At 40.4% G+C, this 26,359-nt stretch overlaps 1 protein-coding gene across 14 annotated transcripts in view; it reads left to right on the top strand.

Annotated features, from left to right (window-relative positions):
- MYCBP2 (MYC binding protein 2) overlaps window positions 1–26,359 on the top strand; it is a 414,953-nt gene that overhangs the window by 331,330 nt on the left and 57,264 nt on the right. For 10 of the 14 annotated variants that reach the window (XM_073347199.1, XM_073347148.1, XM_073347171.1 and 7 more), the window contains 7 exons: window positions 6,749–6,850; window positions 8,378–10,021; window positions 12,089–12,258; window positions 22,772–23,016; window positions 23,843–24,010; window positions 25,199–25,356; window positions 26,154–26,353. In XM_073347199.1, the coding sequence (XP_073203300.1) occupies window positions 6,749–6,850; window positions 8,378–10,021; window positions 12,089–12,258; window positions 22,772–23,016; window positions 23,843–24,010; window positions 25,199–25,356; window positions 26,154–26,353 (2,687 nt within the window). The remainder of the gene's footprint in view (window positions 1–6,748; window positions 6,851–8,377; window positions 10,022–12,088; window positions 12,259–22,771; window positions 23,017–23,842; window positions 24,011–25,198; window positions 25,357–26,153; window positions 26,354–26,359) is intronic. The other 4 variants (XM_073347245.1, XM_073347208.1, XM_073347249.1 and 1 more) reach the window with 1 other exon arrangement.

Here is a 26,359-nt window from a genome sequence, read left to right as displayed (position 1 = left end):
AAACCATTTTACAAATAAGATTCGTTAAGAGATGCTTCCTAGGGTTTCACAGCCACATCAGTTGTAAATCTAGGTACAGTGAATCCAGGAGTTCTGCTTCTAAGTCTTATGCTCTAGCCAGTAAGCACTTCCTGCAGTAATGCATCACAAAATTGAAGTCAATAATTATATTCAGGGAGAGTTAGACATCAAAAAGAATCTGTGTCTTAATCATTTAAAAACAGCTGAAGCTGCTAGAATCTTCTGACTTATTTTTCTGTAGATATCAGTGATGTTTAAATGCAAGCTTCCATGGTTTTATACTTAGTTTAAAATCTTGAGTTTTGTCCATATGGATTAGAATGTGTTCATTCACTCTTTTTAAGGGTGCTTTGCTGTGGTGGCAAAGCTTGTAAATTCCATATGCAGAATATCTTAGATTCAGGATACTTGCATGCTGAGTTACGGGTAGGTATATGAGAGCCTATGCAATTTGAGATCCAGTGTTTGGATGGGTGAGGAGAAAGAAACATTAGAATTAACCCAGAACTGTACTCTAATATAGGTACAGGTTGAAAAGACGTGTTTTTGTGGTGGTGTGGTTTTTCCTCTTGGTAAAAATTCATGCATAAATTCTGCCCCAAACCATAGTTAACAGTGTTAATGTTGAGAAATCAAGCATAGAAAAATCAGTACATTCAAAACGCCAAGTTTGTTTTGTTCCCATTGGTAACACTGCATGTTATGCAGTATTTTGTAGTCTTTTTCCTATTAAAATGTAAAGCTTTATATATCTATTTTTTAACATATGCTATAAAAACTTGTGGTGTGACAGGTAAGGTTGCTACCATGTTAAACTTTTAGATTTTCATGGCCCTAAACATTGCATTAATCCTGGATGGTTTTTAATTTAATTTACTATTATGTGTAAGTGTTTTGGGGCTTCCACACATCTACTCATACTTGCTCTTCTTCCTCAATTTTTAATTTTGTATATGTTTAGTTTTCATGTTGTTCATTACTGATTTACTAAGATCTCTGTGTTCTGGCACTACTAGGGGACTGTCGGTATTCCCAAACTGATTTCCTTTCATGCACTCCAACATTCTTTCTTCTCCCTTGCACAAGAATAGTTTTTTCTGTCACACCTGCACACACAATGAGTTATGGCACACTCTCTTAATAATCTTTTAGGTTGTACAGGGTCTCCTATGTAGCTTGAACTCTAGAAACTCTCTAATGGATAATATAAACTCTACATGGTCCCTGATGGAGTTTAGAAATAGCTGAACTTGGAATCATGGCAAACATTTTCCCTGCAACACCTCACATGGTCCTTGTCCCCTAACCACACAAACAGCAACCTTGCCATCACACCAGCACACAACCTGCATCAGTGTACTCGCTCCTGAGGCACTTTTAAGCTCACCTTAAATCTAGAACCTTAAATCAGGTACACCTTATATCTAGAACATTGTGGGCACTACCATAAACAATTAAGAGTATTGAATTAGAGTGTGTTGGAGTCCACATGCTTTACCATACACTTAATCAGCATTTCTTAAAAGTGTGGAGAGGGACACAAAGGACTAATTGCTGGGGATAATGCACAGGTATGGCACCCAAACAACCATAACTCTGCCCTATAGGGACACAATGAAGGGGGGGAAATGTAATGTCTTCAGAAATCATTCCAACCTAATCTGGGACCACAAATGAAGACGTGCCTTAATCATACAATTATTGCATGGTATTACTTTGGAGTAGCACAAAGCAATCAGAGCATACTGTCCAGTTAAGCTCTTTTTTTGCAGTTGCTTTGCATTGCCAGAGGAGCACAGAGAAGCTGGAGTGTGTATTTGAATTTCCTATCAGTCCTCAAATTTCTCCTCCCTTTTGCACTCTAACTTCCCTTGCACAGAAGCAAAGATTCCTGGTTTGGCTGCTGCTGTTGCTACTGGATGGCTCCTCTTTGCAGTTATCTCCCAAGCCCACAAAGTGGGAGGGAGGCACAACCCAAGTCCATATGTCCCTAGAGTGCGGGGTGAACTCACCAGCATGGTTTTGGATCCAAAGAGTTGCTGGAGGGGAAGGGGTGACCTTGGCTGTGCCCCCTTTTACCGTCTCCCTTCCCAGTGCAGCAGTCCTTGCTTTGGATGCTTCTGCACCTACTAGCTGGAGTTGCAACAATCCAGCCATTCCTCTTTGGTTACATAGCCAAAATTCTTATCCAAGTATTCATAGTTCACATCTTTACTACAACGGCCTCTTCATTTTTGGCCTTTACTATTGCAGCCTTGGTCCCATCTAGGCTTTTCAGATTGTTACTGCTAAAATCATCTTGGCTCATTGTTCTGATTATGTGAATGCTCTTTTTGAGTCTCTCCACTGGCTTCCCCTTCAACTCTACATCAAATGCAAACTTCTTGTCTTTATCTTTTCATTACTTAGTCAAAGCTTCTGCTACCTGATCTAGTAACGTATCATAATGTTGATCCCTACCTTTGTTTCACCAGTATTTCCAACCTTTACTGCCCATCAGTCAACTTCTCCTGTAAACACTCCATGCTTTCGCTGCATTCTGCCCCTAAGCATAGGAAAAACTCCCTGATAAAATCCAAACAAACTTTACCCTATACTCCTTCAAATCCCTCCTTAAGACTCACCTCTGTCACCATGTCTACAGAACCCAGCCTGGTGATCATGGGTAGACAGGTGACAAGCTGTGACTACTCTTCTTTTCCTTTTCTTCTCCATTCCTTCTTACCTGTATTGTATTTTTTTAACAGGATGTACATGTAACTAAGAAAGTTGTATTAATTCTTCACCAGTTTCATTTGCGTGTATATTGTATCCTCATCTTTTGTCTGTTTGTATCTATAGACTGTAAGCTCTTCAGCACAGTGATCATCTCTTTTCTGACTGTACAGCACACTGTAATCTCAGTCCTAATTCAAATTGGGACCTCTGTGTGCTAGCATAATAATAAATATTTAATAATAAAACTTAGGCTCCTTTGAAAATCCCAAACTAAATAGGTGGTGAAAGAAGGAAGGCAGAAGGGGATTAATGAACGCAGATGGGATAAGGAAGGAAGAGTGCAGAGAAAATATTAAGAGAATGTGACATATGGAGAGGACAGGCAGAATGTGAAGTGACACTGAAGTGAAGAGATGGGTGACAGGGGTTGGAGGAAGTAGCCAGTCAGACGAGACCATAGAGTCTTTGGTTGGAAGAAGTGAGCTCACTAATGTAATGGACCCAGCTAGGCTTAGGTGGTTGTTGTTTTTTTTTAAAAGGATATTTTGTAAACTGGACTATCCAAGCATGTTCTCTCCATCACAGAAAAAAATTAACGTCTATGCTGGAGTATTTTTAATCAAAAATACTACTTCATAGAGGAAATTTGAAGAGGAATTAGAAGTGGGTATAATGGAAATAGATATGGGATGACTACAACTATGAAACTTTGACTCTTTTCTGCATCAGAGGCAGCTGCATTATTATTATTATTATTATCACATACACCCTTAGTGCTAGGTAGCTCACAGTACAAATAAGAAATGGTCCCTTTCCTAGAGAACTTAAAATATTTTAAAAGGCTTGAATATGCCCCAGTGAGGGAAATTCACAAACTGTTTTCCAAGATCTGGAACTGTGGCATGTATTAGCTATCAAATATTGTTGACGCATCAGATATTTTTGTGGGGAACAGTAAATGTGGCATTGGGCTTTTACATGTTTATTATTCTAGGATATCTGGATGTGAAGCTTATTTTCTCTGTGGCAAATTTTGTAAATTCCAAAACATCTCTGGATGAATCATGGTATAAAGTTTGGAAGAAGGGTATAAATTGCATTAAGCTTGATTTTGGATATATCTTAACAGTTTGAACAATAATTTACTGAGATGTTACAGTTGATTAAGAACTATTAGGTCATTTTGTGCAGCCTTCTTGAATATATTCAAGTTCATTGTCCAGATTTAAAAAGCTTGAATGATCTAGCTCCCACTATTACCCTGGGGTAATAGATATTTTTCCCACTGGTACTACACCTCAGCTTTCCTTTGTTGAGATTAATCCCATTACAACTGCTGTCGGAGACTAATTCTCTCCTTTTTTTAATATTTGTATATTCAGGTATTTGTAAAATTCAGTATATTTTTAATCATAAATTAGTGAAGAAAAGGCTCCTTGTTCTACTACCACTGCATTTGTTCTTTCGGGATCTATAGAAATATAAATATATTATAATATTTCAGGTTTCAGAGTAGCCCCCCACCCCCGCTCTCCTGCTGGTAATAGCTCATCTTAAGTGATCACTCTGATTACAGTGTGTATGGTAACACCCATTGTTTCATGTTCTCTATGTATATAAATCTCCCCACTGTATTTTCCACTGAATGCGTCCGATGAAGTGAACTGTAGCTCACGAAAGCTTATGCTCAAATAAATTTGTTTTTCTCTAAGGTGCCACAAGTACTCCTTATAATATTTCAGAATATGCAGTCATATTGTGGCCTGTTCTCCATTCTGGTCTGGTGTAAGGGAATAAAAGGGGCATAAGACACCCCATGTGGGGGAGAACCATACCTCTGCTGCTTGTTCAGAGTCACTATCTCCCACCATCATGCTTGACTTCAACCCCCAATATGCCTGGATGCGTCGTTACGCCAGTGTGTCTTGGAGCATATGCTGTGACAGGTATAGATGAGTTGCACTTTATTCCCTTCCCAAAGGCAACAGGGAGACTGGGATGGATATTGACTCTTTGAGCTGCAATTTCCTTCCTGCACTGATTTAGGGGCAGCACAAACTGACAATCTCTAAATCTTAATGAAAAGTAAATACAGAAATTGTAAATATATAGGATGAAAAGATCTTAGGAAAGTTACCAATACAGACACACGTGTTAGGAACAGAAAATCATGTTATAGTAAGAAAAGCATGATGCTTACATATCAAATTAAAATTTTTAATTTTTACTTACCATTCTGTTCCTCTAATCTTTGTTAATCCTTCTTTATTTTGATATCCATTACTGTAAAAAGTTTGTTTCTAAGCATACATGTATGCTTTTTTCCTAGTGTGTTTTTTTAATTAGTGTTTATTTTATCTTTGTAAAATAAACTGTCAGTGTACCCAAGATCTGGCATCTCTGTTATATCCTGGAAAAATAGTTTTCAAATAAGAAATAATAAGCTTAATGGTGGGGGCATCCATTCACTAATCTCAAGTTTATGCTAATGTTTGATTGAGAAGGTGAATGTAATCATTTACGTTTTAATATTCTGTCTTGAAGAATGGGATTGTTGTTTCAAGTGTTCAAAGTGTATGTGAACTCCATCTTTCTTACCCACTACAACAACTACCCTTAAAACTTAGGTCGGGAGATACTTCACCTTTTTGTATGCTTCAGTAAATAGAACACTAGAGACACAGGCAACAAATCTTTTATGAAATACATGGGTTGATACCACAGTTCCTCAAATACACTTGCCTCTTGAGCTTCTGCAAAAAACCTTTTCTAAAGCATGCTATTTTCTACTGCATATGCAAATTAAATCTCTAAAGACCATTATTACAATAACTATTCGATTTAATTTTACTAAAGGAAAAAGCTAGGAGTTAAGCTTAAAAATTGAATTTTACAGCAAGACAGATCTAGAGTTAAGGCTAAAATTCCATGCTAACATTTCCATGTCACTTACATTTTACAAGTCTAGAGTTTTGTTATGATATACTTTTTTTTAAATTATGGCACACTTAGTATGTATGGAAATATTTCCTTGGTTTTGTGGCTTTATGTTAGATAGTTCAGGCTACTTTGACTCAGTGGAGCAAAATTCATCCTTGATGTAACTTCAGTGAAGTTAAGCATGGAGTTATACCATGAATGCATCTGGCCCATTGTTTTTAAAGGCATAATTCTTGCCCTTCACAATTTTGAAAGCATTATTAATAAAGGATCTTTCCTATAGAAGTGTGGGAGTTGACCTGCCAAACTCCTCTTCTGTTTTTATAAATAGATTATATATGGATAAAATTTTCAATCCATAATTAATTATTAGAATCTCATATAATCCTAGTCATGTCATTCTGTAATACTGATCAGTTAAAAAGTTCATATTATGCATGTTAGGTTATACGAAAAAATCACCATTACTGAGTTGAGTTATAATATTTTTTTTGCATAGATAAAAGGAAAAATAATTCCAATAAAAGCACTGAAAACTGCCTTTAAAAATGTAACTTATTTTATTTTTGTAATTGGAATTTTCAAAGGTGAATCTCCCACATATTCTCTTTAGTTTCAGTTAAGAACAGTTTAATTATTGCTACACAAAAATGCCATATTACAATTCTAAATCATGCGTGTAAATTTATAATTATAAAAATCTCAAATTGAAACACAATTAAGATAGTTATTATTATTGTATCATCCTTTGTTTTTATAATAAACTATAAACCCTGCTGTCTGTCCCACAAATACTTGGTTATCAGTTTTTCAAAATGCATGTTTAAATCCTAAAACATTTCATTTTTACTCTTTAAAAAAATTATGTAAACCTTTTGAAAAAATGTTTCAAAATTAAATACCATTCTCATATAAGACATGTTTAGGAGAATGTATTTTAGCAGTGAAATACAATATATTTAGCAGAGTAGAGACACATCATTTGAAATGCTTGTTTTGCTTGTTTTTATCTTTGCTAATCTTTTCCATTGAATCTATGCTGCTTCTGTGCCACTGTTTTCCACTATAGAAACTCCATCCCGCTGCCTTGCTTCTCGTGAGCGCATTTACAAAAGTAGTGATGTAGCTGGGCCTGCCTCTGCTATTTCATCTCTGTCTCACAAACTAAAGGGTGGGTATGCATGCAAACACAGACAGGTTGTTCAAATTTTACATTAGAAAATGGTTTTTCTCCTTCCGTTCATTTTCATTCCATTCACTTGATAAAACACTTTTTCAAAATGAATGTTAAAGTTTGATATGTATGAGTGTTCATATAATAGAACAACTCACTGTTGCTTATTTAATTGTAATTGTTTCATAACTTGTATGTTGAAGATGGAGTGTTAGTTTACAACCAGTTAAGATACTATAAACCAGACTACTGTCATACATGTATGAATATTTAGACAACAAACTAGTGAAATTTTGGAGGACAGGGAGAGATTCATTTTCATGTTACTTATTTTTTCATTAGTTTATTTATAGACTAACATTTAATACAGTATTAATTAACTATTCCATTTTTGTGCTGGTTGAGTTCAAAATGGTGACACATTTGTGGAAGTAATTGTGTTACCCTGTACATCACAAGTGTTGCGATCATTGAAATCAGTGGGATTAATCACATGAGCAAGGGAATTGCTGTATAAGGCCAAGGAAAGAGGAGGTATTCTAGATTTATTTATTCATGATTACTCAGTAGCTTGCCAGCATTGTTTATAAATGCCATCCTGTAAAATAGACTCACTACATCCATTCATAGAAAACAATATATGGACAAATTACTTTCTTCTTGTGATCTACACTATTCAGCCTTGTAGACATGTATTTTTACATACATTTATAAAAAGCAATTACATAGATAATCAGATTGCCAATCAGATAATGGATTGGCAATGAATTGGAGTAAATATAACCAATTACACTGTCTGCATCAAAACAAAAAAGATGAATTAGTAGACGAGTTGTCACATGTATTTATTCTCAACTGACCTTAATAATATGGCAACCTCCAACTTGAGCCTGACTTTTTTGCAACATATCTGGAACATGCTTCTTATCCTAATTTACTTGTGTAGTTTCAATTACTTTCTATATGTCCTTTTTGTCCTTTAAGCATAGAAGAAAAATAAATAAGTAGCCAAGAGACCATCCTGCAAGTTCCATAGTTGTAGTCAGTCTAACATATGTAAAACTAATAAATAATAATTTTGTTGTGACTTTGATAAGCTTAGCTATGGTAAACTTAGCTAATAATGTTTTGTATTCTAGCTTCCAAGTAAACAAATTACTTTCCCTTATTGGTTGTTAGTGGAGGTTGTGAACTCAAATTCTCCATACGGTATAGTAGTGCTTTTGCTCTCTAGGTAATTTCACAAGAAGTGCATTTTCTATTAAATACTTTCTTGTGCATGTTTTAAAAGCATGCTCATGTATATATTTGTGCACCCTTTGCAAAGGAGTTTCAAGTAATCAGTGGTTGCATTATAATTGCAAAAAAATCCTTTTTATCAGCTCTGTTGACACTTTGGGATGTTAACAGAAGCACCTGGTTGAATTCTATTTTTGTGTTCAATTCTGTGTCTTTTAATTTGTATTGTAATGGGTATCAGTTATAAAATGTAGTAATAATTTCACTATAAAATGTACCATACAGGTGACAGAGTGAATTTCACAGCCACTGCTAGACCAGTTTCTCCAGCAGGAAAATCGGATATATCAAAACACAGGGCTGAGAGCAAGTCACCCAAACCTGATGGACGTGTGATCAGAACTGTTGCTGACCAGAAAAAAACAAGGAATACAGAAGGCTTATCTGCCAGTGAGTCTCTTATGTTGAAATCAGATGCTGCAAAGTTGAGGTCAGATTCTCATAGCAGATCATTATCTCCAAACCATAACACTTTGCAGACACTAAAATCTGATGGGAGGACAACTTCTGGTCTAAGAGCTGAATCTCCAGGACCAGGAACACGGTCTTCCTCACCAAAGCCACTCACAGCAGGAAGATCCAGCACTTCTGGTGCTAGTTCACCACGATCATCATCTCCGCACGATAAGACTCTACCTCAAAAAGCCTCAGTCCCTGTAAAAACAAAGCTTGATCCTCCTCGGGAACGATCCAAATCAGACTCTTACACACTAGATCCAGACACACTTCGCAAAAAGAAAGTACCGCTAACAGAGCCATTAAGGGGACGGTCCACTTCACCCAAACCAAAAATTCTATCAAAAGATGCAAAACCTGTGACTGAAACTGAAAATAGAGCTCCTTCCCCTCACGTTGTACAAGAAAACCTTCACAGTGAAGTTGTTGAAGTTTGCACTTCAAGTACTTTAAAGACAAATAGCATTACAGATAGCACATGTGAAGATAGCACAGAATTCAAAATTGTGGATGATAGTTCTAATAAAATTCATTTTAGCATAGGAAAAGCACCACTGAAAGATGAGCAAGATATGAGAGCTTCTCCAAAAGTAAGCCGTAAGTGTGCTAGTAGGCACACAAGACCCAAAAAGGAAAAATCTGGCTTACTTTTCAAAGGAGATGGATCCAAATCCATAGAGCCAGCCAAGCAAGCAATGTCGCCATCTGTTGCAGAATGTGCCAGAGCTGTCTTTGCTTCGTTCCTGTGGCATGAAGGAATAGTCCATGATGCTATGGCTTGTTCATCTTTTTTGAAGTTTAATCCAGAGCTTACCAAAGAGCATGCACCAATAAGAAACAGTCTTAATCAACAACCTACAGAGGAAAAAGAAACCAAGTTGAAAAATAGACACTCATTGGAAATATCATCTGCTCTTAATATGTTTAACATTGCACCTCATGGTCCAGACATATCTAAAATGGGCAGCATCAACAAAAACAAGGTCCTGTCTATGCTTAAAGAACCACCTCTGCATGAGAAATGTGAGGATGGAAAAACTGAAATTACCTCTTTTGAAACAACTAGTCATTATACTATGAAATCTAAATCTCCTCTTCCCTTAACACTGCAGCATTTGGTAGCTTTCTGGGAAGATATTTCTTTAGCAACTATCAAAGCAGCATCCCAGAATATGATTTTCCCAAGTCCTGGTTCCTGTGCAGTATTAAAGAAGAAAGAAAGCGACAAAGATAACAAGAAAACCAAAAAGGAAAAAAAGAAAAAAGAAAAAGCTGAGGCTAGACCAAGGGGAAATCTTTTTGGTGAGATGGCCCAGCTTGCAGTGGGAGGACCTGAGAAAGATACCATCTGTGAACTATGTGGAGAATCCCATCCATATCCAGTGACTTACCACATGAGACAAGCTCATCCAGGTAAGACTTTTTTTCCCCCCCATAACTCAGTCCTCAATCAAAGTTTATTTTTACATAATTTGTATTTTGACAGTCATTATTGTTATGAAAGTAAATCAGGCCTCCTTAGCCATAGTGGGAATTGTTTTAATTAAAAGAATAAAGAAATTGAAGACCTTGATTCAGCAAGGGATTAAGCATGCATGTAGTTTTAACCACTCATGTTTAAAGTTACAGGTATATTTAAGAGCCTTGCTGAATCAGGATCTAAAAGCAGTTAAAAAGCTGAATTTACAGTACCTATTTGGAAACACAATTTTTAATCTAAAATCTTAGTTTTGTGACTATGTAGGGAAAATGAGAGGAGATAAAAAATAAAAGCCTAACTTTAGTAGGAGCTCTAGGTTGCAAAACATTGCCATTATAACTCCATGTTTTCAGTCACTGATAACTTTCTGAAACTTTAGACTAAAATTTTTCAGACCTGTTCTCTGGACAAGAGTGAAGATTCTTGGCAACTTTGAGCAAAAACTGTTCAGCCTCTTGCAAATGGGAGGAAAAGTGGGGGGGAATGTTTACTTTTGCCACTATTTTTGTTGTTTTTGTCAAGCAGCACTTGTTCTAAAATGCGGTTGTGGGGAGAGGGTGGGTAGAAGGTTGAAATTTGACAGAGAAATAGTTGTCTGTGTGAAGTATCCTGGAGTGCTCCGATGAAACTTTTCATTGGAACAGGTTACAGGGGTTTGAAAACTGCGCCTTGTAAGTGAAGGAAGGCTATGTCACACATGCATGCCTGGCTTACTTGACTTCATAGTAAACATGCTTCTATCCTAAGATGTGTCTGAAGGAGAGAGGACTCCCTAGACGTCCTGTTTCATTCACTATGATCACCAAGGGAATCACCTACACATCTTTACATGTGCATGCTATTTCAAACTAGGACTCTACAAAAAGCAGCATGGGCATTTTAAAAAAAAATTTAGTTTCTGATAGAACACCCTTTAAATAATACATTCTGAACTTTAAAAGAAATCCTTTTCTTGAAAATACAGATTTTTCCTTCATTTTTATAAGTGCCTTCTCACGAAGGGAGAAACTGGCCATACGCAAAGACACATGCACTACACAAAGTCAACAAACTGAAAATACTGTTTTTTTGCTAACTTGCTTCAGTTACAGTAATCTTGGGTTCTCCAGTAGCTATAGTATGTACATAATTTTCACACAGAAAAGTAATTTTTTTAAAGTTGAAAATGTCCCTTTATTTTCTGAAATTTCCTAACTTTTAAGAGCTTAATTTTTCAACCTTAAAGTTTTATTACATCTAGGGTTGGATTTTTGTTGTTTAGAATTCCTTAGATGTTTATTTTAAAGCAGAAGTCTGCAACCGTCGGCACGCGGCCCATCAGGGTAATCCACTGGCAGGCCGCAAGATATTTTGTTTACGTTGATTGTCTGCAGGCATGGCCCTCCGCAGCTCCCACTGACCGCAATTCACTGTTCCCGGCCAATGGGAGCTGCGGGAAGCAAAAATATAGAATCCAGTTGAAATTTGTGCTCCCTCTTTTAGCTGTGCAGCAGTTAGCATACATTCCATGCACTTCCCTGAATATGACTGATACCCTTTGAACACAAAAAGAAACAAAGCTTAAAAATGTATTTGCAAATTTGAAGAGGGACGAAGTTATCAGCAGGGTGGTAGCACCACCTATCATGAAGGTTGCATGACATTTCTTATTTTCAGATTTATGAGCCTTTGGGATCGGGGACTGTCTTCCAGTGTGTCTGCACAGTCCCTTGACTTTTGGGCACTACTGTAATATAAATAAGTAATAAAGAATGTAATTCTCAAGCTTTTAAAAAGCTGTTCTCATCAACAGACTTTAAAAAGCAAAAACTTTCCAAGCATTGGACACCACCCATTTTCTTTCAGAATATAGCTTTCAAGGAATGCAGAGAGAATAAAACCAAGCTAACTGAAAGAAAATGAGTCTTCTCCTTCCTATTTTACAGATAGGAAAAGAAGCATTAATTGTTATTCCTAAAAGTAAAGTTATTATTTATGGATCTTGTCTTCATTATTTCAAGGTTGTGGCCGGTATGCAGGTGGTCAAGGTTATAATAGCATTGGACACTTCTGTGGAGGATGGGCTGGTAATTGTGGTGATGGTGGTATAGGAGGAAGCACTTGGTATCTGGTTTGTGATCGATGCAGAGAAAAATACCTCCGTGAAAAGCAAGCAGCAGCAAGAGAGAAGGTATATTTATTTGTTTCTCCAGTATTAGTATTAATAGTTCAGGTATATCTTGATAATTTTAGAATTTCAGGATATTTCAATGTCATGAAATGTTTGCTTGTATTAAAAGTATTTTAATGTACTGTGATTAAAAAAAAAAATGAACACTTCTGGTTTTGTACTTAAGATCCAATTTATTCCTTGTGGGGGAAGGAGGAGAAGTCATAACTGATTAGCTGTTATTAATCCAAATTATTTTATAGTGTATTTACTTATTTTCAGATTCAAATTTGTAAATTAGTTTAGTTTTATGCTAACATATTTGAATATAGAAACTAATATCTTGCAAGCAATGTATGCAAATGTCTTTGAATAAGTCATTATCTGGCAAATAACATGCTGTCATTGTACAGTTGGTTAAATGTCAATTTAAGCAGATAGTCTCCTCCTTGAATAATTGTTTTAGGTGATTCTAAGGCAAATTCTTATGCTCATTGAATCTCGAGGATATGTCCCTGCCATATGCCAATGTTGCAGTCTCACTAGAAATAACTGTGATTTGCTGTCCTGGACCAAGCTGTACCCTATAGCCTATATCTGAGCAACTGGCTGCTCTGAGCTGGTTCAGAAGCTTCAGCCAATGCATCAGTGAAAGACAGTAAGGCTTATTTGGGAAGGCAGGGGTTAGTGATAAACAAGAAGAGCTCCTTCAGTCCCACACAAAACCTCATGTATCTGAAGAATTCACAATACTAAATGGGCATTTCTTGTGTAGGACTCTATGAGTAAGCTGCAGATCCACATCAGAACTTTTAATTCATCACTCAAAGAGCACAGTATAGAACTGCCAGCAGGTGCTAGGGTCAATGGCAGTGAGCTTCAATTTAGTGCCCTGAATATGCTTCTACCTTGCACTCTCTTTAACGTGTCTTCCTGTTATCGGAAGTGGAGTGAAGAGAGAACCTCAAAGAGCCTGCAAATATCTTCAAGACTCATGGAGTTAATAGCTAACTGAGGAAGATTTCAATAAACCATCCTCTGGGGTGGAATTTTTTTTTTAACATTGCTGCAGTGTTCATCACTGATTCAAAAGAAGTCTTCCATAAACAAGCTAGAGTGCAAGATTGTGAGGATCTCACTATGTTACGCTTCCAGAGAAAGCTAATATATTCATCCATAAAAATTCAGTTGGACATTGCCACGATCTGTAATATACATCTGTCACCAGAGACACACAAAAAGTCAAGATATGTTCAGAGAAACAGACCTGTTGATGGCTTAAGCCAAAAAGAACCCTACCAGTCAGTTGGCAATCACAGTCTGAGGATGAGAACCAGCACACCTGACTGAATGAGTAGAATGCAGTTAAGTTTAGAGGCAAGAGCAACAGGGTAATGTTGTGGTGGGCATGTGCTATAGATCACCGGATCAGAAGGATGAAGTAGACGAGATTTCTTCGGACAGCTAACTGAAGTTTCCAGATCACAGGCCCTGGTTCTAATGGGAGACTTTAATCATCCTGACATCTGCTGGAAGAGCAATACAGCAATGCACAGACAATCAGGAAGTTTTTGGAGAGTGTTGGAGACAACTTTCTGGTACAAGTGCTGGAGCAACTGACTGGGGTCGTGCTCCTCTTGATCTGCTGCTTACAAACAGGGAAGAATTGGCAGGAGAAGTAGAAGTGGGTGGCAACCTAGGCAGCAGTGACCGTGAGATGGTTGAGTTCAGGATCCTCACAAAAGGAAGAAAGGAGAGTAGCAAAGTACAGACCCTGGACTTCAGAAAAGCAGACTTAGACTCCCTTCGGGAACTGATGGGCAGGATCCCCTGGGAAGCTAATATGGGGGGCAAGGAGTCCAGGAGAGCTGGCTGTATTTTAAAGAAACCTTGTTAAGGGCGCAGGAACAAACCATCCCAGAGTGCAGAAAGAATAGCAAATATGGCAGGCGATCAACTTGGCTTAACAGTGAAATCTTCGGTGAGCTTAAACTCAAAAAGGAAGCTTACAAGAAGTGGAAATTTGGACAGATGACTAGGGAGGTGTATAAAAATATTGCTAGAGCATGCAGGGGTGTAATTAGGAAGGCCAAGGCACAACTGGAGTTGCAGCTGGCAAGGGATGTGAAGGGTAACAAGAAGGGTTTCTACAGGTATGTTCGCAACAAGAAGAGGGTCACAGAAAATGTGGGACCTTACTGAATGGGGGAGGCAACATAGTGACAGATGATGTGGAAAAAGCTGACATACTCAATGCTTTTTTTTTGCCTTGATCTTCACAGACATGGTCATCTCCCAGACTGCTGCACTGGGTATCACAGTACGGGGAGGAGGTGACCAGCCCTCAGTGGTGAAAGAACAGGTTAAAGGCTATTTAGAAAAGCTGGACGTACAGAAGTCCATGGGTCCAGATCTAATGCATCCAAAGGTGCTGAGGGAGTTGGTTGATGTGATTGTAGAGCCATTGGCCATTATCTTTGAAAAATTGTGGCAATTGGGGGAGGTCCTGGACAATTGGAAAAAGGCAAATATAGTGCCCATATTTTAAAAAGGGAAGAAAGAGAACCCAGGGAACTATAGGCCAGTCAGCCTCACTTCAGTCCCTGGCAAAATCATGGAGCAGGTCCTCAAAGCATCAATCCTGAAGCACTTAGAGGAGAGGAAAGTGATCAGGAACAGTCAGCATGGATTCAACAAGGGCAAGTCATGCCTGACTAATCTAATTGCCTTCTATGATGAGATAACTGGCTCTGTGGATATGGGGAAAGCAATGGACTTGTTATTCCTTGACTTTAGCAAAGGTTTTGATACGGTCTCCCACAGTATTCTTGCCCGCAAGATAAAAAAGTATGGATTGGATAAATGGACTATAAGGTGGGTAGAAAACTGGCTATATTGTCAGGCTCAACAGGTAGTGATCAACGGCTTGATGTCTGTCTGGCAGCCGGTATCAAGCGGAGTGCCCCAGGGGTCGGTCCTGGGGCTGGTTTTGTTCAACATCTGTGTCAGTGATCTGGAGGATGGCGTGGATTGCACCCTCAGCAAGTTTGCAGATGACTCTAAACTGGGGGGAGAGGTAGGTACGCTGGAGGGTAGGGATAGGATACAAAGGGACCTAGATAAATTAGAGGATTGGGCCAAAAGAAATCTGATGAGGTTCAACAAGGACAAGTGCAGAGTCCTGCACTTAGGACAGAAGAATCCCATGCACCGCTACAGGCTGGGGACAGACTGGCTAAGCAGCAGTTCTGCAGAAAAGGAGCTGGGGATTACAGTGGATGAGAAACTGGATATGAGTCAGCAGTGTGCCCTCATTGCCAAGAAGGCCAACAGCATATTGGGCTGTATTAGTAGGAGCATTGCCAGCAGATCGAAGGGAGTGATTATTCCCCTCTATTCAGCACTGGTGAGGCCACACCTAGAGTATTGTGGCCAGTTTTGGTACCCCCACTACAGAAGGGATGTGGACAAATTGGAGAGACTCCAGCGGAGGGCAACAAAAATGATTAGGGGGCTGGGGCACATGACTTAAGAGGAGAGGCTGAGGGAACTGGGGTTATTTAGTCTGCAGAAAAGAAGAGTTAGAGGGGATTTGATAGCAGCCTTCAACTCCCTGAAGGGGGGTTCCAAAGAGGATGGAGCTAGGCTATTCTTAGTGGTGGCAGATGACAGAACAAGAAGTAATGGTCTTAAGTTGGAATGGGGGAGGTCTAGCTTGGATATTAGGGAACACTATTTCACTTGGAGGGTGGTGGAATCTCCATCCTTAAAGGTTTTTAAGGCCTGGCTTGACAAAGCCTTGGCTGGGATGATTTAGTTGGTGTTGGTCCTGCTTTGAGCAGGGGATTGGACTTGATGACCTCCTGAGGTCTCTTCCAACCCTAATATCCTATGATTCTAGGAATCAGGAGAATGAAATCTCATTATACCCAGGAAAAAAATACTTCAGGTTCTAGAAAACAGGAGCAGGCAGAACAAATTTTCTTGAATGTCAGTAGACATCAGCCAAATGGATATTCCCCTCCCACCCCAGCCCATGATCAGCATAGTCCTGTAGAAGGTCTTCCAAATCAAGAGGAGCTTTTTTTCTTATAACTCCAAACTGACTGAGAAGACCCTGGAACTGGTGAACATGTCCATGTCCACCCCCATTCAGGCTCCTGTTTATTCTGAACCTGTGCATGCAAGATCCTTAATTCATGTGACATCCAGTACAGTTGGTAGTCATGACTTTGCTATTGAGTGTACAAGACCGAAGAAGACTGGCTTTTCAGATGCTTTGGAAGATCCCAAGCATATTATCTGTCATAGAAGATCAAAAAGGGGGGGAAATTATCCTTATCTGTTAATTTTCCTTCATTAAAGCCTTTTTATACCAGTCCCATCCACCTCCTTGTAAGATATGAGTGCCTAACTCATTGTTAAGAACTTTGATACAGAGTCACTGACAAACTGAAACTATGTTTAACATTTTTTTAATGGTTATTGATGAATTGGTTAGGTTCCTACTTGGTACTGCTTCTGAAATATTCAACTGCAAGCTTAGATAGCTAGACCCTTATATGGGAAGATATTGCATTATTTAAATTCTTGTTCTTCATCGGGTGGTTTGTAAGGTCTATAATCGAAGTATACGGCCTGATATAGAAAATCTTGAAGAAAGAATATTAATAGGAAAGGAAACTTTTTCCCTAGCCTTGTCTGATGTATCGTTTTTGTTTCGTTTGTAACCCTCCTCTGTGTTTTGTCATTTAAGTGCGATGTGAATAAAATTGCTAACAAAAAATTACATTCAAAGAATGTTAAGGTTTCAAAGTCAAGCACTCACACGTAAGAAATGCCAGAATTAAGTTTACTGATGCGAGTGGTTTGGAATTGGGGGACAGAGATTTTATAATCAAAAGTGACCACTAATTTGGGATGCCCAGTTTGGTATGCATAAAGTCTAATTTTTCAGACTACTTAGAATTATATAGCCTTAATATCTTCAATACATAGTTCACATTGACTAGTTGCAGCTGAGAGTGCACTCTGCAAATCAGACCGGAGGGCCTCACATTGGGAACCCAGAAAATGAGCATGTTAAGTGGCCACCTGTGAAAAGTTTGGTTTAAGTGACTTGCCTAGCATCACAAAGGAACTCTGTGACAGAAACAGGGATAGAATTCAGTTCTCCAGGGCATTTAACTGCCTTAGCCTTGAAACCATCTTTTCTCTTCTTGTATCCTCTGCTTCATTCATTACAAGCCTTCCAATTTCTTGAATGAATGAGGAAAGGGGTCTTACAGAAACAACGGTGTCCTTTGCTACACAACTCTTATTCATTCCCAAAGCATGGTCTATGCTATGCACTGAACAAGGCAGGAGCCCTATGGAAAAATTGTTATGTGAACATGTGTGTCAAAGTGGGAATTTTCTGTAACATTTTTATGAATCCTAAGCATGTGTCAGTTTCCCTCTGTGTTGCATAGCTACTAAGGGTATGTCTATGCTATGGAATTAGGTCGAATTTATAGAAGTCGATTTTTTAGGAAGCGATTTTATACAGTCGATTGTGTGTGTCCCCACTAAGTACATTAAGTCGGCAGAGTGCGTCCACAGTACCGTGGCTAGCATTGGCTTTCGGAGTGTTGCACTGTGTGTAGCTATGCTACAGTTCCCGCAGTCTCTACCGCCCATTGGAATTCTGGGTTCAGCTCCCAATACCTGATGGGGCAAAAACATTGTCGCGGATGGTTTTGGGTACATGTCGTCAGTCGCCCCTCCCTCCATGAAAGCAAAAGCAGACAATCGTTTTGCACCATTTTTCCGTGCGGACGCCCTACTGCTTTCAGCAGATGGTGCAGTAGGACTGCTAACCATAATCATCGAACCACCACTTCCGCTGCAACTCTGCTCTTCTGCTCTCCTGGTGCCATGAATCCACTTCGCAGGTCCTCTATATGACCATCATCATCCACCACTTCCTCTGCAACTCTGCTGTCCTGCTCTTGTTTCGCCATACCACGGCAAGCGTGCAGCCCCATCAGCTCAGCTCACCGACACCGCCACTGTTGTGTCCTGGTGCTGCTGGCAGCAGACGGTGCAATAGGTCTGCAAAACTGATCATCCAACCACTGCTTCCGCTGCAGCTCTGCTCTCATGAATCGACCTCACAGGTCCTCTCGTCGTTCTCTATAAATATCTATTCTCGTGGCATCCATCGTCAGCCACCGCTTCCACGCAACTCTGCTCTCCTGCAGACGCCATACCACGGCAAGCATGGAGCCCGCTCAGATCACCGCAGCAATTATGAGCATTGTAAACACCTCACACATTATCCTGCAGTATGTTCAGAACCAGAACCTGCACAGGCAGGCAAGAAGGCAACAGCAGCACAGTGACAAGAGGGATGAGGACATGGACACAGACTTCTCTCAAAGTACGGGCCCCCGTAATTTGGACATCCTGGTGGCAATGGGGCAGGCTCATGACGTGAATGCCGATTCTGGGCCCAGGAAACAAGCACAGACTGGTGGGACCATGTAGTGTTGCAGGTCTGGGGTGATTCCCAGTGGCTGTGAAACTTTCTCATGCGTCAGGGCACTTTCATGGAACTTTGTGACTTGCTTTCCCCTGCCCTGAAGCACAAGAATACCAAAATGAGAGCAGCTCTCACAGTTCATAAACGAGTGGCGATAGCCCTCTGGAACCTTGCAACATCAGACAGCTACCGGTCAGTCGGGAATCAAGTTGGAGTGGGCAAATCTAGTGTGGGAGCTGCTGTGATCCAAGTAGCCAACGCAGTCACTGAGCTGCTGCTATCAAGCGTAGTGACTCTGGGAAATGTGCAGGTCATAGTGGATGGCTTTGCTGCAGTGGGATTCCCTAACTGTGGTGGGGCTATAGATGGAACGCATATCCCTATCTTGGGACCGGACCACCTTGGCAGCCAGTACATAAACCGAAAGGGGTACTTTTCAATGGTGCTGCAAGCACTGGTGGATCACAAGGGACATTTCACCAACATCAACGTGGGATGGCCGGGAAAGGTTCATGACGCTCGCATCTTCTGGAACTCTGGTCTGTCTGAACAGCTGCAGCAAGGGACTTACTTTCCAGACCAGAAAATAACCATTGGGGATGTTGAAATGCCTATAGTTATCCTTGGGGACACAGCCTACCCCTTAAGGGTTATCCTTGGGGACACAGTCTACCCCTTACCTCATGAAGCCATACACAGGCACCCTGTACAGTCGTCAGGAGCTGTTCAACTATAGGCTGAGCAAGTGCAGAGTGGTGGTAGAATATGCATTTGGACGTTCAAAAGCGTTTACTGCTTGCTGTGTGCTCCACAATATCTGTGAGAGTAAGGGAGAGACGTTTATGGCGGGGTGGGAGGTTGAGGCAAATCGCCTGGCTGTTGATTATGCGCAGCCAGACAGCACGGTCATTAGAAGAGCACAGCAGTGCGCGCTGCGCATCAGAGAAGCTTTGAAAACCAGTTTCATGACTGGCCAGGCTACGGTGTGAAGTTCTGTTTGTTTCTCCTTGATGAAAACCCACCCCCTTGGTTCACTCTACTTCCCTGTAAGCCAACCGTACTCCCCCTTCAATCACCACTTGCAGAGGCAATAAAGTCATTGTTGTTTCAAATTCATGCATTCTTTATTAATTCATCACACAAATAGGGGGATAACTGCCAAGGTAGCCCAGGAGGGGTGTGGGAGGAGGGAAGCACCAGGAGGGATGGTGGAGGAGGGAAGGATAGGGCCACACTGCACTTCAAAACTTATTGAATGCCAGTCTTCTGTTGCTTGGGCAGTCCTCTGGGGTGGAGCGGTTGGGTGCCTGGAGGACACCCCCCGGCATTCTTGGGTGTTTGCGTGAGGAGGCAATGGAACTTGGGGAAGCTGCAGCGGCGGTCTGTGCTCCTGCTGCCTTTTTTGCAGCTCAGCCATATGCCGGAGCATATCCGTTTGTTCCTCCAGTAGCCTCAGCATTGCATCCTGCTTCCTCTCATCACGCTGCCACCACCTCTCCTCTTGCTCCCGCCGCTGCCTGCTCTCGCGCGTCCCTCCTGTGCTCGCGTTCATTTTGTGCTTTCCTGGACTGTGACATTGTTTGCCTCCACGCATTTTGCTGAGTTCTTTCAGTGTGGGAGGACTGCATGAGCTCAGAGAACATTTCATCGCGAGTCCAATTTTTTTCTTCTTCTTATCTGCACTAGCCTCTGGGACAGAGATGATAAGGGGAGCTTTGAAATATTTGCAGCTGCAGAAGGAAAAAATGGGAGAACAGTATTTAAAAATACACATTTTAGAGAACAATGGGTAGACTCTTTTGGGGTGAACCAAGCTGTTAACATTACATAGTACATGTGCTTTCGGTACATTTTGCCTCTTATATTGAGGACCTGCCAGTTTGGTGTGAGAGATAACACACGCAGGACCAGGCAACAGAATTCGGCTTGCAGGCAGCCATGGTAAGCCACAGTCTTTTGGCTTCTTTAACCTTCATAACATGTGGGAATGGTTTCAAACAGCAGCGCCCTCATTTCCCATACCAAGCACCCGTTGGGTTGGCCATTTAAAATGGGTTGGCTAGTTAAAAGAAGGGGCTGCGATTTTCGGGGGAACGTGCAGCACGAACCCAACTAAACCTCCACACACACCCAATTCTCTGGGATGATCGCTTCACCCCTCCCCCCACCGTGTGGCTGACAGCAGGGATGATTTATTTTCAGCCACAGGCAAACAGTCCAGCAGGAATGGTCACCTCTGAATGTCCCCTTAATAAAATTCCCCTATTTCAACCAGGTGACCATGAATGATATCACTCTCCTGAGGCTAACACAGAGAGAGAAAGAATGGATGTTGCTTGAATGCCAGCAAACACTGGTACCATACGCTGCCATGCTTTTTTATGCAATGATTCCAGACTACATGCTACTGGCCTGGCGTGGTAAAGTGTCCTACCATGGAGAACGGAATAAGGCTGCCCTCCCCAGAAACCTTTTGCAAAGGCTTTGGGAGTACATCCAGGAGACCTTCACTGAGATGTCCCTGGAGGATTTCCGCTCCATCCTCAGACATGTTAACAGACTTTTCCAGTAGCTGTACTGGCCGCGAATGCATCCCAAGTCTTCGGGGCAAATTAATCATTAAACACACTTGCTTTTAAACCATGTATTATATTTACAAAGGTACACTTACCAGAGGTGCCTTCTCCGCCTTCAAGTTCCGGGAACCCGGGTTGGGAGGGTATTGGGTCCAGAGTGTTAAACAGTTCCTGGATGTCGGGGAGAACGGTTTCTTCTTCGTCGTCTTCTTCGTCCCTTAAATCCTCATCTCTGTTGTGAGAGACTCCCCCCTTGCAGGAGTCTACATACGGGGTGGGATAGTGGTAGGGGCACCCCCTAGAATTGCATGCAGCTCATCATAGAAGCGGTATGTGTGGGGCTCTGACCCGGAGCGGCCGTTTGCCTCTTTGGTTTTTTGGTTGGCTTGCCTGAGCTCCTTCATTTTCACATGGCACTGCTGCGGGTCCCTGTTATAGCCTCTGTCCTTCATGCCCTTGTAGATTTTTTCAAATATTTTGGCATTTCGTCTTTTGGAACGGAGTTCTGATAGTACAGATTCATCTCCCCATACAGCGATCAGATCCAGTATCTCCTGTTCGGTCCATGCTGGAGCTCTTTTGCAATTCTGGGACTCCACGGTCACCTCTGCTGATGAGCTCTGCATGGTCACCTGTGCCACGCTGCGCAAACAGGAAATGAAATTCAAAAGTCCCTGGAGCTTTTCGTGTCTACCTGGCTAGTGCATCTGAGTTGAGAGTGCTGTCCAGCGCAGTCACAAGGGAGCACGCTGGGATAGCTCCGGAGGTCAATACCATCAAAATGTGTCCACACTACCCCAAATTTGACCCGGCGTTACCAATTTCAGCACTAATCCCCTTGTTGGGGAGGTGTACAGAAATAGATTTTAAGAGCCCTTTAAGTCAACAAAAATGGCTTCGTCGTGTGGACGGGTACAGGGTTAAATCGATCTAACGCTGCTAAATTTGACCTAAACTCATAGTGTAGACCAGGGCTAAGTGGGTGCAAAATGGTTAACGCTGCTCCCAAAACAGTGCTGGAGACAGAAAGTGTGTGCGTGTGTGTCACATGGGGGTCTGGGTGGAATGATCAGGTCGTTAATGAACTGATTGAAACTGACCCAAATGAACAGAGGATGCAGCAAGACAACGAGCCACCAACTACTGAATAATCAACACGTAACAGCAGTCCCTGGGGAGAGCGGTCTCTGGGGGCCTTGGAGCAGCGTGCTGCTGAGGGCAGTCAGCCCCCCACACATACTTGAGTAGGGGCCCCCCAGATCAGCAGGGCCCTAGGAGCAGAGATTGTCATCATGGGTATTTATAGTAAAAGCCATGAATTTTTGTTTATTGCCTGTGACCTGTCCATGACTTTTACTAAAAATACCCATTTCTAAATCTAATCCTTTCTTGTAATAAAATAGTGATGTGAACATGTAACATTTTTGTATTCTAGGTTAAACAATACAGGAGAAAACCAATGCAAGTTAAGACTCCTCGTGCCTTGCCAACCATGGAAGCTCATCAAGTGATTAAAGCCAATGCTCTGTTTTTGCTGTCCCTGAGCAGTGCTGCTGAGCCCAGTATTTTGTGCTATCATCCTGCAAAACCATTCCAGTCGCAGCTTCCCAGTGTTAAAGAAGGAATTTCTGAGGACTTTCCCATTAAAATGCCATGCCTCTATCTGCAGACTTTAGCAAGGTAATGAAAGCTACTCATGAGTTCATAAATATATTTATTCATGTTTGAATAAAAATAAAATGTGTATTTTATGTACTAAACTAAAATGTATATATAAAAATGTGCTGCTCTCTGGAAGCAGTCTCATGCTTCTTTATCATCTTGTCCCCTGACTTTCTCTCCATCTTTCATGGTATTTTCATGTCTGTTTAGATTGCATTTGCTCCAGGGATCAGAGCTATTGAATTTGGGAGGTACCCTAACACACTTTTGGATGCTTGATTAATAATTCTTAAAACTTAAATTTCAGTGATTTAAGAACTTGGTAGCAGAACTCCATAATAAGACTCACATTATGACTTGAGCCTAATATACATAGTCCCCTCAAACCTTCACTCAATTCAGAGCATATAAGCATGTGCCTCTTTGTATTTCCCAGTATATTTCAATTTAGTATATAATGTTCATGAGCTCTAAAATGGTTCAGGATGAAATGAGGAAATTTGGTTCTGCAATAAGTAACATCATCTTGAGAAGCCCTGCTGTTTGCGAAACATTAGCAAATGATAAACAAATCCACATCCTTCAGCACCATATTAACATTTACATTGCTTCAGTTCCTAAAGGCCACAACCAGGTTAGGCTCAAATGCGGTAGATGTACAGACATGGTAAGTGACAATAATTGCTAGCTAATTGGCCTGGAAAGGGTCGGTTGGTTTTGAACTCTTTTTTTTCTGGGTTTGTACAATGCCCAGCACAATGGGGTTCTGGTCCAATAGGTTTCTTAAGCACTGTGATAATACAAATCATCATCATCATTAGTTTAAATATCTACTTTAATGCAGGCATCATCATGAAAACTTTGTTGTCTATCAAGATGACAACCTCTTCCAAGATGAGATGAGATATCTGCGTTCAACTTCAGTACCTGCACCATACATATCAGTCACTCCTGATGCATGTCCTAATGTCTTTGAGGAACCAGAGAGTAACATGAAATCCATGCCACCAAGGTATGCCAGTGTAGTTCTTGATAACTGTTAGCTAACATACTAGCACAGCACAGCACTGAAGTGAACACAAGGGTAATGGGACTTGTTGCTGCAATAGGTAGCCAAAGTACCAAGTCAGCTCAACGCTTGAATTATAGCCATAACTTGTATACGTTTTTCGCTTATAGGCTACCAGAAATCGTACTTCTTTACAGAAAGAGAACATTCTCTCATACCTTTTCGAACACCAGCTCCAATTCTGTTCAAAGCTTTAAACTAATTCATATTATTTTATTTTAACACAGAATTGCTGCAAGTCTGAACTTTGGCACTAAAGCAAACAAATGGAAACAAAATCTGGGATATTTCATATATTAGGAGGACATAATCAGCCACAAAAATTTTATTTATTTATTTCTATGTCATCGAACTTGACATATAAAAACAAATTTATTGAATGCCAATATTTAAACATGACCACTTTCTGTAAAGATAATGAGGTATCTGGTCAATAGATCTCAAATCTCTGCTCTAACAGGATTATCTTGGTGTAGCCACCTTGCCCCTATTGAGACTTGGGGCAGTGGGGCTCTCCCATGCCCTGTGGGAAGATTGGGAAGCGGGAGCTCTTCTGCAGACCATACGAAGTTCACACAAAGTAGGGAGTGAAACATTCCAGGGGCTTGGCAACAGCAGATCAGAACTGGCTGGGAAACGTTATTTCCCCCACTAAACAAACTTTTAAATTTCATGTAGGAGGCCCATGGAGTTTATAAATCTGTGTCTACATCATACATTTGTGTATCTGAAACTCAGTCATCTGAATACTTTGGATGCCTCTCCTTGCCCCTCCCGCCATGAAATACTTGGATAGTCAGGGTTTAACTTGTTACATCACAATTATATATTTTAAGAAATACAAGATACACGTATATGTTGAAAGAATTTGCAAGAATTTCTCTTTGGCCATACTATATGAACAAGTATATGAGTTCATCTAGTTATTACTGTTACGTTGCATAAGGTAAATTTTCATACATCGGTAGTATTGCCATTAACCAAATGTATGCTGCTTTCTAGTCTGCTTCATTTCCAGTCTTTAAAGCGTAGTTTTTTAATGATAATACTGTAGTTCTGAATTTTGTCTGAGTTATGTCATCACTGAAACTTAAAAAAAAAGTTTTTATGACCTCACTGATTTCTTTGAAGTTTGGAGACCAGTCCAATAACAGATACAGACCTGGCAAAGCGCACAGTCTTTCAAAGATCATACTCAGTTGTTGCATCAGAATACGACAAACAGCACTCGATTTTACCTGCACGGGTTAAGGCCATTCCCAGACGAAGAGTCAACAGTGGCGACGCAGGTAAAAAATAGACATCTTAAAGCAGAAAAAGTATTTCCACTTTTCTAAAATATCTATTTTTAGTTTAAAAAAAGTAAATGGAGTTTAAGGACAATAGGATTACAGTTCCTCAGTGAAAGACTGTAGGGAAAAAAATTACCATTTGTGATAAATGTATGTAATTAATAGAGCTGGGCAGACTTTTTTCAGTGAAAAGTCCCTTTTCCGCATCAGACAAAGGGTGAAAGAAACCTCCTCCTTCTCAGTCTCTGGTTACTTTGTGAATCTAGTCCTCCTTTGCTTTTGAAATGAAAAATTCCGGGTTGGTCAAAATGAAATGTTTTGGTTTGACCCAGTTCAAAACTTTTTCAATTCACTGAAAAGCTTTCAAAATGTTGTTTTCGTTTCAATCTGAAATTAAACATTTTTTGATACTTTGGAATTGACGGTGAACCAAAAAATCCATTATTCACTCAGTTCCAAATACTAATAGCTTGTCAAACATTAACCGCATGTAAGTTATGAGAAATATGCAGAGCGTTAAGAGTGGTTCAGGAATTTATTCAGGTCTGAAATAAATTCCTGGGAGTTTTCTGCTTGGTTTTAAAACTCAGGAAGTATTCTTGTGATTTTTAGTGTCTGCTTACCCTGAAGTGAAGCACAATTTTTTCACTTCAGGGATTGTATTATATTGTTCTACAAGGAAAAAATACTATTTTATAAATAATAGCAAACTAGTACTTCGATTTTTATAGCTGCAGTAAAAACAATTACACAAAGAATCTAATATATATATATATTTTTATACTTTTAAATAGAAGTGGGATCCTCTCTCCTGAGACATCCATCTCCTGAACTTTCTCGGTTAATCTCCGCCCACAGCTCTCTTTCTAAAGGAGAGAGAAATTTCCAGTGGCCAGTTCTGGCATTTGTAATCCAGCACCATGATCTGGAAGGACTTGAAATAGCAATGAAACAAGCCTTACGGAAATCTGCTTGCCGAGTCTTTGCTATGGAGGTATGA

Source organism: Lepidochelys kempii, chromosome 1 (genome assembly GCF_965140265.1).
Source record: "Lepidochelys kempii isolate rLepKem1 chromosome 1, rLepKem1.hap2, whole genome shotgun sequence".
Classification (NCBI taxonomy): Eukaryota; Metazoa; Chordata; order Testudines; family Cheloniidae; genus Lepidochelys; species Lepidochelys kempii.
Note: the sequence above shows the minus strand (reverse complement) of the source record. Positions and strands in the feature narration are given on the sequence as shown.